The sequence below is a fragment of the Parus major genome, chromosome 13 (genome assembly GCF_001522545.3).
Source record: "Parus major isolate Abel chromosome 13, Parus_major1.1, whole genome shotgun sequence".
Classification (NCBI taxonomy): Eukaryota; Metazoa; Chordata; class Aves; order Passeriformes; family Paridae; genus Parus; species Parus major.
This window is the reverse complement of record NC_031782.1, coordinates 5,284,455-5,298,127: the sequence shown is the minus strand read 5'-3', so window position 1 is coordinate 5,298,127 and position 13,673 is coordinate 5,284,455. Positions and strand designations below refer to the sequence as shown.

Below are 13,673 nucleotides of genomic sequence, written 5' to 3'. Positions count from 1 at the left end.
GCCCACATTCCCTTGTTTGCCTTTCTACCCTCAGCACTGATGGTTCCAGAGCCATGGGAGTTTTGGTTTGTGTGGATATTTTGTGCCAGACTTCTCAGATTCACTGCCTTTTCCCACCCACCTCCCCAGGGCTGAAAACACTGCAGACATGGAGCAGCAAATGGCACTGCTCAGTGGGAATGCCAAGGCTGCAGCAGAAATCTCAGGTGATGGGATTGTTTTCTGGCAAATCCATGTGGGTTTCATGGGTGCAATTCATGGAATCTTTTGAATGCAACGAAAAGACAACTTGCAAGAATGATGGAGGCTGTTGAAGAGCCACGTGCCCTTGCATTTTGGGGAGTGTTGAGCTTTTTCTATGATGGGAATTCCTCCCCTCCTGTATCATGAAGAGTCTGTCAAGTGCAGCTTCTCATTTGATTCATGTTTTCTAATGAATCTTCTTTATGTCTAGTTCAACCCTGTGCTTCTGCTCCTTTCTCAAGCACATCTTTGGCTTCATTTCATGCATGATTTATAGCTCCTGTTGTCCAGAGTCAAACCTGCATGCCCAACTGACAAGGTGGGCACTGCTCCAGAGCAGTAATGACATGGACCATCCCAGCATTCAAGATCTTTTCCCACAAAATGCTTTGTTTTATTTCTTTCTCTGATACTCCTCCTGACCATCAGCCTTACAGACAAAGGTGCCTCACTTTTTTGCTGCACTGAGGAAGCAAGTGAAAAAAACTGAGACTTGAGTACTTATTCGTCTGAACTCTGTCATGGTGTTTTTATTTGCTGGCACTGAGTTGTGCTTTTAGCCTTGATTTTTCGCCAGGAAAGAGGTTGTAGTGTAGCTTTTCACACACTTGGGTTCTCACAGAGGCGGATGATCAGATGTCAAAAACTTTACACCCAAAACAGACCCCAGTGTCCCCCAGTGCCTGCCTTTATGGATGTGTCTGGAGGCCTTAATGAGCCAGGGTAATTTTGGAACATGCTGCTGTACTACAGGAGGCTGTCCCTGCCTCAGGGGGCTCTCAGTTGAGGAAGAGCAGAGGTGACACAGGTGGGCTCCATGGAACAGGGAGCAAGGGTGGATCACATCTCACAATCTCTGCTGTCGAGGGTTCTCAGGAGGTGTCAGGGGAGAGGCTTCAGGTCAGGACAAGGGCAGCATACCCCAGTGGAAGGGGAAAACTCTCATTTGCATTCCCAAATTGGTGAGTGGGGGCTCTTCTGCCAGCCCAGTGAGGAGATGCAGCCAGGCTAAAGGAGGACAGCTGTTAGCAGCAACTTATTGTGCCAGGTGCTGACTTTACTACAAGAGGATATAATGGAAACCTTTGATAAACTGCCAGTTAATCTGTTATGTGTATAGAAATGCTACTTAATCTCATGTTTGCTCCCTGCCAAGAAACCCACAGAATATTTCAAGCTCGAAACCGAGGTGGAATCTGCTGTCTTTTTAACGTATTGACAGTGACCAACAGAGGAAGCAGCAGACTGAGCTGATGGGCCGAGAGCTGCCCGTCCCTCTCTGCACTCCTGGCTGCCGTGCGAGGGCAGTGTTAGCTCAGGAACCCAGAGGGGGAATCGCTGCCCCTCGGAGCCCAGGGCAGCTGCCGGGGCACCGGGGCCGTGTCCCCGTCCTGAAGATGCTTCCTTGGCAGGAGCTGGCTGTGCCTGTCAGAGACCGGAAGCGGGATTATGCTGTGCTGGGATGTGGAGATCATAAAAACGGTTTGTTTGGGTTTTGAGGGTTTTTTCGCCGGTTGGACATTGAAATTGAACACGTCCGATCCTCTGCGTGAGCCGTCCCGCGGCCTCCCTGCAGCCTTGATGGAAACCAGGCTCTGCTTCCCCGCTCCCCAGCAGAAAGGGCAGCACAGAGGACCAGGGAAAAATGTGAATGTGGATTTAATGGCTTTGTGTCTTAGAGATGTGGCTGTGCAGGAGGAGTGTGGAGGGGAGAGACTCAGGACTTTTTTTTTTTTTTTTTTCCCTTTTTTAAAAATTTCTCCTCTATCCAATAAGGAATAACTACTCTGCTCTACCAGCACTCAGTGTCACTTTGCCAGGAGCTGGAGCCCATTTCACATCTCTTACCCTTGCAGGCAGTGCTAGCTTTTTTCCTAAGTACCTGAAAACCCTGCAGTGTGCTTTTACTTAATTACCTTTGGAACTTTCCCCAAGATCTGTTCACTGTTGCAGGAAGTTCTCCATGATCACCTCAGCACCTTCAGCAGGAGCACCCTGGTGCTGTGGGGAAGAGGGAACTGTCAGGTAGCTGAGGTGGCTCTGCTGCTTCTCCTTCCACAGATACAGGCTACCAGAGAGCCCAGTGATGGGCACCCCTGTGTCTCTTCCTGGCCTTGACACCTGTGTGGGCAAAGCCTGTTGTATCCAGCTCCTTTACACCTCACTTTGGGTTCTCAGCAGCAGCCATGGCCTGGGAGGAAGCCCAGGTGAGCAGAGGAGGGAGTTTCAGGGTTCCTGCAAGCTTTGTGCACTAACTCAAACTCGTAACTCCTTCACAATCTCAGTTTGGGAAGGTGCTCTTGGCCATTAACCCATGCTCTGGCCCCTGTTTTTCCCCTGGGATGCTCCTGCAGGTCAGTCACAGGCCATGACAATTTTGTCAAGGTAGCTGCAGTTTGAGGGGGTAAAAAAAAAAAACGCTTTTCCTCTCAAACCCTCAGCTTTCAGCTGCTGGTGATGCCATAAATTCCCCTACTTCTCTGGTTACTGTAAAGTCTTTCAGGGTGGTCAGGACCTGAATTCCTCACACAAAAGAAGCAGAGGAAAGGAAACAGCAAGAAGGGCCCTCCCTACCTAGGGGATCTGTCACAAGGGCTCAGCGAGGCTCCAAGTGTGTGCTACAGCTCTGCAGCCCCTCTGCTCTTAGGTAGCTGCCTCTCACTCCCCTCTCACCAGTGAACACCCTCCTCCCACTCTCTGCTTCCCACTCGTGTTCCAGCAGCTCCATCTGGCTCCTTGGCCAGTCTGATCAGCAGGTTCCTGGAGCTGCAGCATCTCCAGGTTTGTTACTGCACTTCAGCTTTGGAGTAGCCAGGGGAGACAGAGCTCATCCAGCATCACAGGGCTGTGGCTGCTGAGAAAAGTGCCTGGGTGGTTTCACTCCCTGCCCTGAGCTGTACAGCGCTGATCCTCTGCCAGTCCTTCCATCCTGAGCTTAAATCCAGCTGCTGCATGAGACACGTGTGGGCTGCTGTGCCACCCCACACCACCCACCCTCACCTGGGGGCTGTGCTGAGATGTGGGAGATCACTGGGGAATTGGCAGTGGTGTCAGCACTGTCAGAGAAGGTGTTTGCTGTGGCCACTGCCCCACCACTGAGCAGGACAAGAACAGGTAATTCTGCAGAAAGCTCTGGGTCTCCCAGTCCTCTGCACTGGACAAAGCCTTCATGGATTAAAGAAGCAATGCAGGTTGACTTTGGAGAGGAAGGAATGTGGGATGGATGATGAGTTTGTCCATTGTTTGAAGGATGATCTTGGGAAGGTTGACCCAAGGTGCAGGGTTCTTGGTCTTTTCCCAACAAAGGCAGCTGCATGGAAAAATTTACCCTGAACAGAGCTCAGTGAAAGCAGAGCCAAGCAGGAGCTGCCACAGAGGTGGCAGAAAACCAGAAAAACTCTGGGAAAACCCAGAGTTTGAATTTGATTTGGAAAATTTTTGGAAATTTTGGAAATTTTTTATTTGGAAAATAAAATTTAAAAAAAAATAAAATAAATTTTAAAAACCCTTATGGCTGCAGAGTCTTCCCGTGCTTGAACATCATTCCCACAGCTATGGATAAGAAATGCATGGTCTCTTTAGATGGGCTCACATGACTGGAGGAGCGTGGAGATTTGAGGAAGAACTATTGAATGTCATGAACTCTGCAGCTGGGCGGGGCCTCGGTGGGGCAGAAAACCTTCCCACCTGAGCAGTGCTCCCAGGAGACAGTCTGACTTAGGAGCCAGCAACTGGCCTCAGAGGCTCCAAGTGTTGGGAGAGGATCAAAAAGCTCCCCTGGCAGTAAATCTTTCACCTGCCATGTGACTCACTGGGGCTTGTGGCCATTCCTCCGAGGTCGACCCCGGGTCAGGATTTCTCCTGTCTCTTTAGCCCCCAAACCTGGAGATTTTTGTCTTATCTTTGACGCCATCTTGACACCGAAAACAAATTATGGCCCAATTACCCTTACTCCGAGGGGCTGGGGCTACCTTAAATGGCCACAACTACCCGGCGCTTCCTTAAGAGCGGCAATTAGTGGGGTGTGGGATGGGGAGGGGGCAAGGACTGGGGGTACCCCTGGCATGAGGCTGCCCTTGCTCCCTTGTTTCCCAAGACGGGAGGGGACATCCCATGCAGCCCCATCCCCTCCTGTCCCATCCCTGCTGCACCTCTGGGCTCCGCGGAGGCCGGGCAGAGGTGGGGCCGCTGTGATGTCCGGGCTGGGGGCTGCCCTGCCCCCTGCCGCCCCCAGCCCTGTGTCACCGGCTGGGGCCAGCCCAGAGGGGCCCCGTGACGGGAGGCAGCAGCCCTGGCCCTGGCCGTGACCTTCGCGACGACCTCGAGTAAGTCCCTGCCAAGGGCTGGGGACCGGCTGTGCCTCTCATTCCAAGCTGGGACATTCCCGTGTTCACCCCGAGAAACACGGGACAGCAGCATCGCAGCTGAACTGCCGTAACAACCGACCTGAAACTTTTCAAATTCATTTTAATTCCCATCTTTCAGCGTCATTACAGCGCCCTCTCCTCTGCTCTGTCCCTGGGCATTTCTTGCCCAGGGTTGTGCTGTCTGCCTGAATCCAGCAGCTGTTTTGGGAGCTGGCACATCCAGCCTGCAGCCTGGACAGTGCTCATGGGTGATCGGGTGGCTGGGTCTGGGTGTTTCTTTCCCCCCCCCCCCTTTTTTTCTTTTTTGTCAGATTGGTATTTTATTTGGCTCCATCCTGTCTACCGAGCTGTCCAGTGTAACCCTTCCCTTGCTGCTTCTGAGATAAGAATAGGCTCCCCCGAGATCAGATAAACAGGCCCATAAATACCTACAACAACAAGAAGCAGGGTCTGGGCTCGGCAGAAAAGGAGGAGGGGAGAAAAAGAAAGAAAATGTCAAAAAAGGAGCCATTTCTTTGCACACCAAACCAGGGGTGCAGAGTGAGGGATGGGAAGCGCCCCACAGGCTCCTTGCCCACAGCATTGGCCCCGTGGCCAGCCAGGGAGCCAGGGCCAAGCAGTGTCCCCTGCAGTGTCCCTCGTGGCCGGATTGCAGCGGCAGGGAGCCTGGCACGTAAGATGCTGCCCCGGGGCCAAGCGATCCCTGCGTGCGTGTTCCTCTGCCCGGGCAACTGCCGGCCCCCGCCTGCGTGCCCCGAGCCAGCTGCTTCCCAACGGCATCAAGTTCACGGCAGGGTCGAGACGAAGGTATGTGCAGGCCACCTCCCCTGACCAATGAGCTAGGCGCTTCGATAGCCAAAACCTCCAAGCTGGTGGCCAAACTGTTCTTCCAGTGAGTTCTGGTGCCGGCGGCATCCGGAGCTCTGCCGCTGCTGCCGGGACGCTGCTCCCAGCCCTGGCTCGCTGCCTGAGGAAGGGAGGCTGTCCCTGTGCGGGGCTCTCATACCCCTGCAGCTCCTCTCTCTTTGGGGGTGAAGGGGTGACCCCATCTGAGGCTGGAACAGGCGATGGGCTGGGAGCTCAATTTCCCTTCCCGACCCCGGAGTGGCGGAACCTCCTGAGCGGTGCCGAGCTGGGTGCAAGCTGGAAAAGCTTGCAACTGCAGCTTTTCCAAAGCTTTTTAGGGAGCGGGAAAGCCCGGGGCTACAGGAAATGCTTAGTGCTTTTTTTTACCCTCTCTCTCCCCAAATGCTGAGCCACTACCTCATGGAAAACCCCTTTGCTGGGCAGGAAAATCCTCTGCAGCCGTGGAAACGGAGCGCGCTTTCGCTCGCAAAAGCCCGAGGAACAGAGGAGGCTGGCACTGGGGACACTTTCCCCAGAATTTTGTAGCCAGCAGGTACCGCCACCAGAAACCTGTGATAAGTAAACAAAAAATCCTGCAGATGCAGGCAGAGCATCGCCCTGGCTGTGCGGGGTGTCCCTTCCCAGAAGCAAAATTTGAAACACGTAAGGTAAAAACCAGCGGAGTTTTTTGGTGAGGTGAGAGGTGCGCAGGCTACCAGCGATGTACCATGGTGTGGTGGCACCGAGGACACGATTCCCGTGCACAGTCACCTTTGTCTCACAGCAGAGCAAGTGCCGAGTCCCCAATTAACCCTTTCCCTCATCCACTGCCGAAGGGCAGCCCCCTTGTGCTGTATGGATACTGTATGGATACTGTATGGATACTGTATGGATACTGTATGGATACACCGGCCGGCACGTATGAACAGGGCTGCGCCTGCACACATTTATGGGGCGCTGGATTAGTGTTAGTGACAGCTTGGGAACTTTCCTGTAAGAACCCAGCCTTTAGGTGACTGAAACTTAGACATAAAATAGGATCTTTGGGGCTGACTTTCTGTACGTCTTTTTTTTTTTCCTCTTGAATGCGTACAGGTTTGGGAGTGCTCTACTCCACTCCACTCATGGAAGTGGTATCATGCTAAGCTTCTTATAGCTCAAACAAAAAAAGTACCACTGCGGGCAGGCATTGCGCTTCTCTGGCAGTCAATTTTCATCTCAACCTCGCTCAAAGAGATCAGAAAATAGATCAGGGACAGGGAAGACAGCGGTGCAGCGGCTCTGGAGCGAGGGAGAGCTGATTCATTCAGCCGGATTCCTCTTCATCGAGAGTTAATCACGACTGGTTGTACCCCCCACTGCTTGTGTGTCCCTCCGTCTGTGTTTGTACACAAGCACAAAGTGGTTATGAAACCCAAGCTGCTTCCCCACGGCTGAGCTGGAGTATTCTTGGTGCGTGTGGCTGCACAAGCACAGATTGATCAATGTGTCAGTATTTTACAGACGTTGCATCATTAGTTCTGTACCTTTAGTCGCAATCAAAAGCTTGGTTTCAAACAGAAAATGTAAACGTCCCTGCTGTGAGCCCTCAGATTAGCCCTGGAGTAATGTACACGTTTTCCCGTGCTGTTTTTCTTTGCCCCGAGCAGCCGCACGAGTGTCAGGGTTTATCCCGGTGTCTCTGGGAGCGGCAGCGTGGCCAGGCTGGGAAGGCGGGATCAGGCTCTGAGCCCATGCACGCACGTCTTGGAACTCTTTGGTAAGAGCACCGTGTGTGCACAGTGATGAGGATTTGGCTTTCATTATTAAGGATTGTGAAGGATTTATACCTGAGTGGTGACAGAATTTGGGCTGTGTTGCTGTGTCTGGGGCTGGTGGCATCCATCGTGTTCGAGGAGGGGACGTTGCTCCTTCCAAATGTGGCCGAGGCAGCGCCCAACAGGGGATCCCTGTGAGAAATCCCTGCTGCTCCGGCAGGACACGGGAGCCGAACCCTGGCTCTCTGCATGGCAGCAATAAAACCTGGGGCTCCACAGCCCTCTGCTGCCATCCAGACGCTGTAAAGACCTGATCCTGCCATCCTTCCCCAAGCCAAATACGAGTCCAGTCCCTCTAGCAGGTCTCCTGGGTAGGGAGGAAAGGGGTTGTAGGGCACGGGCAGAGTTCGTGCCCTGGAGGAGGTTGCGGGTACGCGTTTGCAGAGCTCCACCAGCTCCTGCTGCGAGCAAGGTCGGCATAAACAAGTCTCAAAGCATCTCGAGCTCCCCAAGGAGGAATTCCCTCACAAGGATCGGCCCCACAGCAGAGTACTGGCTTCAGGGATGTCTTTAATCCCGCAGCATCCCAGTGGGCAGCACAGGGGACCCGGCCAGAGCAGCGCGATTGCCGGAGCAGGAGAAAGCAGAGGGCTCGGACCCGAGGCCGTTTGCATAAAGTTTAAATTTTATTTTATTAGATTTTTTTGTTTGTTTAGCTATTCAGTTTTAAATACGTGGTGTGGCGCGCTCGGTCCCTCGGGAAGTGGTCATGCAGATCTGAGGTAGAAAACCCGGCACAGGAGTGTTCCCAAATGCACCTCTAGGTAGTTTCACCGCAGCCACACGTCGGTCAGGCAGCGGACGGGGACAGGGGATCGGGGGCTCCTATTTACAATAGCAAACGAATCGAACCGTTCCAGTCCGGCCCGGCAGGGCAGGAGCAGCCGGTGGCTGCTGGCAGCGGGATGGAGCAACGAATACTGCAAATTCGGGAGGGGACAGGGGGAAAGGGCCCGGCCGGACCCCGGGGCCGACGAGGCGAGCAGGACCCGCACCCGCAAAGCGCTCTCGCCTCTCTAGAGCCCGCTCAGCATCCGTCCGGGCGGGGGGCAGCCGGGCCGGCTCCCCGTATCCTGCCCCTGGAGGGGCTCCGGGGCCGGGCTGGGCTCTCTCCGACATTGCACATGGAGGGGCGGGCGGGGAGCGGCGGCGGGGCAGCTCTCAGGGGTTCAGTTCCAGAGCCCAGACCTGCTGGGGCCAACCCGTCCGGCCCTTCAGCTTCTTCTCGCCGTGACCCAGAGGATGCGAATAGACCTCGGGCTGCTGCGGGAGAGGAGATGGGGAAAGGAGGGAGAAAGGAGCGGTCAGGAACGGAGCGGGGTCCCGGGCCGCCCGCCCGCCCCTTGCGCCCGCAGCAGGGCTGCAGCCGGGCCCCGCAGCTCCGAGCGGCTTCGCCAACCCGAGGACAAAGAGGGGCTTTAGGGGTCCCCACCCCGTCACCCGCCTGCTGCAACACGGGGAGAAGCGGCCGCCCTTGCTCCGAATCGCTCCTGCGCCCATTCGTCCTGGGAGAGCTCCCAGAGAGGGGAAGGACAGACCGGGGGAGGCTCCGCCACGGCCAGTCCCGGACCCGGGGGCTGATCCCTCGCGGAAAATGCTCGGAAGCCCACCCGGCCCTTCGGGCGGGATGTTTTTCGACGAGTTTCCCTCCACAGCGCAGATTTTGTTATTATTATTATTATTATTATTGTTATTATTATTATTATTATTATTATTATGGGAAAAAAGTTTTCAGCGAGGCCGAGAGAGTTTAGAGCATTTTCTCCCCCCCAGCCCCGCGGTTTTTCCCTCCGGCTCTTGGCCCACGGAGAGCAAGGACGTGAGTCCCGATCCGCCTCTTACCGTCTCCCTTTTCCTCTTGTTCTCCCTGCCGTCCGCCTTCTTGAGTTCGGCTTTGAAGCCCTCGGTGTCCCCGGGCTGGCTGTCCTTGGCCAGCACCTCCATCAGGTAGGCGATATAGCTGGTGGCCAGGCGCAGGGTCTTGATCTTGGAGAGTTTGGTGTCGGCGGGCACGTTGGGGATGCACTCGCGGAGCTCGGCGAAGGCGCTGTTGATGCTCTCCGTCCTCCGCCGCTCCTTCTTGGGACCCCCGACACCTTTTCGCCGTCCCAGGCGGCCGCTGAGAGCCTCCAGCCGCCCCGGGCCGGCCGGGCAGTACTCGGCGGGGCCGTAGCTAGGGCTCTGCCCGGCGAGCTCGGGGGTCGCCTCGGCCGGGTTGAGCACCCAGCCGGGGAAGTAGGCGCGCTCCTGGTGGCACCGCGCCGCCGGCCCGAAGAGGAAAGGGTCGTGCAGCATGTGGTGGTGATGGTGGTGGTGGTGGTGATGCTGGTAGCCCCCCACCAGGTTCATGATCCGCTCCGCTGGCCCCGGGGGCCGCTCAGCAGCGCTCCATGGCCGGGCGGGAGGCGCTCCCCGCCGGGCGGGCGCCGCGGGCTGCGGGGAGCGCGGCTCCGGTGGCGGAGGCGGCTGTGGGGTTTGGGGTGGGGCGGTCGGGGTTTGGGGTTTTGGGTTTGTTGTTTGGGGTTTTTTTAACCCCTTCTGGAGCCTCCCGACCCTGCCTTTATATAGGGCCGCGGCCCCCCCGCCGTGGAGCCAATGGGCAGGGGAGGATGCGCGGAGGCCCCGGGGGGAGCGAAGCGGCGGAGGGGGCGTGCGCCGGGCTCGGGGGTTTGGGCTCACACCTCCGCCGCTTGCCCTCGGTCCCGCCTGCTCCTCGCTTTCAGAGAGAAGGGGGTGAAGAAGAACCGAGGGGTACCCCACCCCCGTCCCGGAGCGCTTCGATTCCCGTTGCCTCCCGCTGCCGGGGCGGGGGTGTCCGAGCCCCCCGAGAGCCGGCAGCGGGCCGGGGGAGCGCGGCTGTCCGGACCCCGACGGCCGGGCCGGGCCGGGCCGTGTGCTCGCTCCGGGGCCGCAGTGCCCCGGGACTCTCCTTCCCAACCATGCGGGACAGGCTCGGCTCCGTGCGAGCGGAGCGCGGCGGGGCCGGGCGGGCACTGCGGGGCGCTCGGGGCCGCACTCGGAGCCGCGGGAGCCGGGGGATGGGGAGAAAAAGGGGAGAAGGTATCCGAGTGAGGCGGGCCGGGCACCCCTGCGGTTGGGGGCGGCAGAGATGGGGTGTGGGCTCCCTCCTTGCACAGGGGGCTCCTGGCCCACGCCTGGTCCGTGCGTGGCACAGCTGCACAGGGTTGTGTACTGCACGCGTGTACAGCACACACCCACGCTGCGCAATGCACAAATCCACACTGCACTGGTGTTGGTTGCACCATGCGCTGCTGCACACGCAAACACACTGCACACGCTTGCCCATGCACCACAAAGATGCTGCATGCACCACACAACTCTGTGCTGTACACACACTCCACAAACACGCCACACACGGGTGCCCCTGTATGTCACACACCCCAGCAGCACGGATGCGCTGCACCACAATGTCATTATATACGGATATATAATATATATATAATGTATATGACACACACACACGTGAGGCATGCTCACCTATCACATACATGGCTTATAAGCACACGTGTGCGTGCTGCTCAACCCTGCACAGACACTGCATAGGTATATAAATATATAAAAATGATACTGTCCATGCACACAAATGTATTTACAGTAGGGAGGTGGGGACCTGCCCTGCGTTTCTCTGTCCCAGCCTGGCCACGAAAGGGCTGGGGGGACCCTCTGGGCCTGGGATCTTGTACATCACCACAGCCCCAAACCCAAGCCCAGGGTGGGGCACTGAAGTGGGCAGCCCATCCTGCTCGCCTCTGCACCCACGGGACACAGATCCCCAGGAGGATGTCTCCCAGAGGCAGGGCTTCACCCTGCTGGGTGACAGTGGGGCTGACCCCTGCTCTTGCTGCAGTGAGTCCCAGGCTGGGCACGGCCGTGGTGCTCACAGCACGGCGGGGCAGGAAGGGGCTTTAGGCCCAAGGTATGTTAGCGATTAGCGGCGCTTTCCAGCGATTCATCTTGCAGCGGAGGGTGGAAACGTTGGAGGGTTGTTTGCAGGCGCTTGTATTAATCATCCGGGCTAACACACCATTAACGTCCTCCTGCATTTTAAAGATGACAAATTTTATTTGACTTCTCTCAATCACGGTTCCCGGGCGGATTCGGGAGCCACTTAAATGCCTCGGATTTTCCATCGTTAGTTGTTACAAGGCGAGTTGCAAAGGCAGGAGGCTGGGGGGGCCGGGGCAGGGTGCAAGCAGGTCTCCGGTTCTGCCGGGGCTGGGGGGAGCGGCCGTGCGGGATCTGCCCAGCTTTGTTCCCCCCTGCTTTGTTCTCAGCTGCTGCAAAGACCCCGCTTCCCCACCCCCTTTAAACAAGCGCCCTGCAAACATTTGCTAGTGATTACTCTCCCGTTAGAGCCAGGCCTTGGGTAGGGTAGGGCGTCGTGTCCCCGATTTCCTTCAAAACAGCCGTGGTAGGGTGGGATCCCCGAGCTCGGCTCAGAGCTGATGTGAGCTAGTGCTCACCTGGGAGAATTCAGAGGTACAACTTCATCCCTCAAACCCCCCCAGGCTGGCAGAGCATCACCTGTGGAGCCCTGCTCCTCTTACAAACCATCCACGCTCCTCGCTGAGCTTCTCCCCAGTCCTGCAAACTGCCAGGTTAGAATCTGTGCCATCCAGCTCTAGAAATAGCTCCTGAAAATGCCCCTTTCATCCCCACCTGCACTGCACAGGCTCTTACAGCCACATCCAGCTGGGAGCTGCCGCCTTGAGCCGTGCACCAGAGTCACCTCCAGCTGCCAAGCCAGGTAAGTCCAGCCCAAGCTGAGCATTATCTTGCTTAATCCACCCCCTGATGGAGGTCCCTGGACCCCGCAGCATTTGGAAGTGCTCAGCTGAGCAAATAGTGGGACCAGAGGGTTGATTTTCCTTTGGAAAATCATTCTAATATTTCGTGTTTTAATAAAATAATAAAACCAGAGCCCTTTTCATGCCGACACCTTCTAAATCAAACCAGACTGCCTTTGTCATGGCGTCCAAATTTAGCACTTCTCAAACTTTTGGTGAGTTCCTTTAATTTCACATCTCTCCACTCCCATTGGGGAGAAAACGCCGAGCAGTTTGGATTAGGCGATTTATGCCTGGCACGGCAGGAGGACCCACATTTCTCTCCACCTGTTTTCCTTCAAATCTTTCCCAGAGAAAGATTTCCTGCCCTCACGGCCCGATGATGGTGAGGGGGCCAATGCTGCATGTTGGGAGTGAGGTTATCCCAGGTCTCTGAGAACCCCAGCACCCCAAACGTAGCAGGAGGCACCAAGCTGTGCACCCATCCCCGTTTTTGGGATGGGAGCTGAGGTTCTGGCCCTGGCCCCTCAGCCACCTCCTTATCAGCGCCCGGCCAGCGGCAGCCCCGGGTGTCCTGTGACTTTGACGCCAGCTCTGCTCCCCCCCTCCGGCTCCCTTATCTAAATAGGAGCGTAAATCAGGGCCTTGGCAGATGCCCTGGCAGGACAGGGACTCCATAAAAAGGGGCTCTGCTCCAGCTCTGTTTACATTGCAGCCCCGTAAAATATTCCCCTTGTCTTCCTTGTTAGCGTCTCCCTGCAGCATCCCGGCACCCTGCTGCACCCTGCTGCACCCACATCCCCCCACCCCAAGCTCCACTGAAGCCCCAGGGTGCAGCCAGGAGGGTCCCAGCCCTGTCACCCCACAGCCCCACACCGTGTCCCCCATCAGGTTATGCCCAGGGTACCTCCTCCCTCAGGCACTGCCTTCGATCCCCTCCTCAGCCGCTGCAGGCGCAGAGCAGGGCTGAGCCAGCTCCCCTGGGCAGCTGGGTTGTGTCTAAAGGTGCCCCTGGGTATTTATAGCACTTGCCTGAAATAATGCAATAATAATCACTCAGCACCTTCCTAACAGTTCTGCTCTCAGAGGCCTCGGGGGACGGTGGCAAAACCCTTGGGAAACTGAGGCATGACCAGAGTCTGCTTCAAGGAGAGCTGCAGAGAGCTTCTCTGGGGGATTATTTTCCTCCTGGCAATGTGAGGAGCGAAAGAACCTGCAGAAGTGAACGGAATCAAGTCAGTTTGATCAGCAACAAAGTCAGCTCTGGGGTCACAGCCAAGGCTGGGCTGCAAAAGCCCACTCAGGGCATTCCCTCCTCCCCAGCAGGGCTTGCCACAAATGTCCTGCTGTGCCAGGATGGGTTTCAGAGGGGTGAGAGGTGCTGGGGTGCAGCAGAGCTCACATTTGTTGGTGGCCGTGCTCTCCTGTGCCCGCACACTGCCTGAGTCCCCCTGACTGCATCGCTGGGCCGCTTGATCCTACACCAGCACCACAGGAGCAACCCCAAGTGGGGTTCAGTCTGTCAGAGCCCCACGGAAGGAGCAGCAGGAATTGGGGGTGAACACAGGGCAGTGCCTGGATGTTCCTGTTCC

The 13,673-nt window shown here is 56.6% G+C and overlaps 1 protein-coding gene across 2 annotated transcripts; it reads right to left on the bottom strand.

Moving 5' to 3' along the window:
• Positions 1 to 7,877: 7,877 nt before the first annotated feature.
• Positions 7,878 to 13,062, bottom strand: HAND1 (heart and neural crest derivatives expressed 1). 2 transcript variants are annotated; one of them, XM_033517771.1, is made up of 3 exons: positions 12,989 to 13,062; positions 9,116 to 11,331; positions 7,878 to 8,536 (listed from the first exon to the last, which is right to left on the bottom strand). In XM_033517771.1, exons 2-3 carry the CDS (start codon positions 10,763 to 10,765, stop codon positions 8,435 to 8,437), a joined length of 1,752 nt encoding a protein of 583 aa, XP_033373662.1. In that variant the 5' UTR covers positions 10,766 to 11,331; positions 12,989 to 13,062; the 3' UTR covers positions 7,878 to 8,434. The 2 variants fall into 2 exon arrangements, with proteins under 2 accessions (XP_033373662.1, XP_018863692.1); XM_019008147.1 differs by having other exon boundaries at positions 7,878 to 8,533.
• Between the last annotated feature and the right edge of the window lie 611 nt (positions 13,063 to 13,673).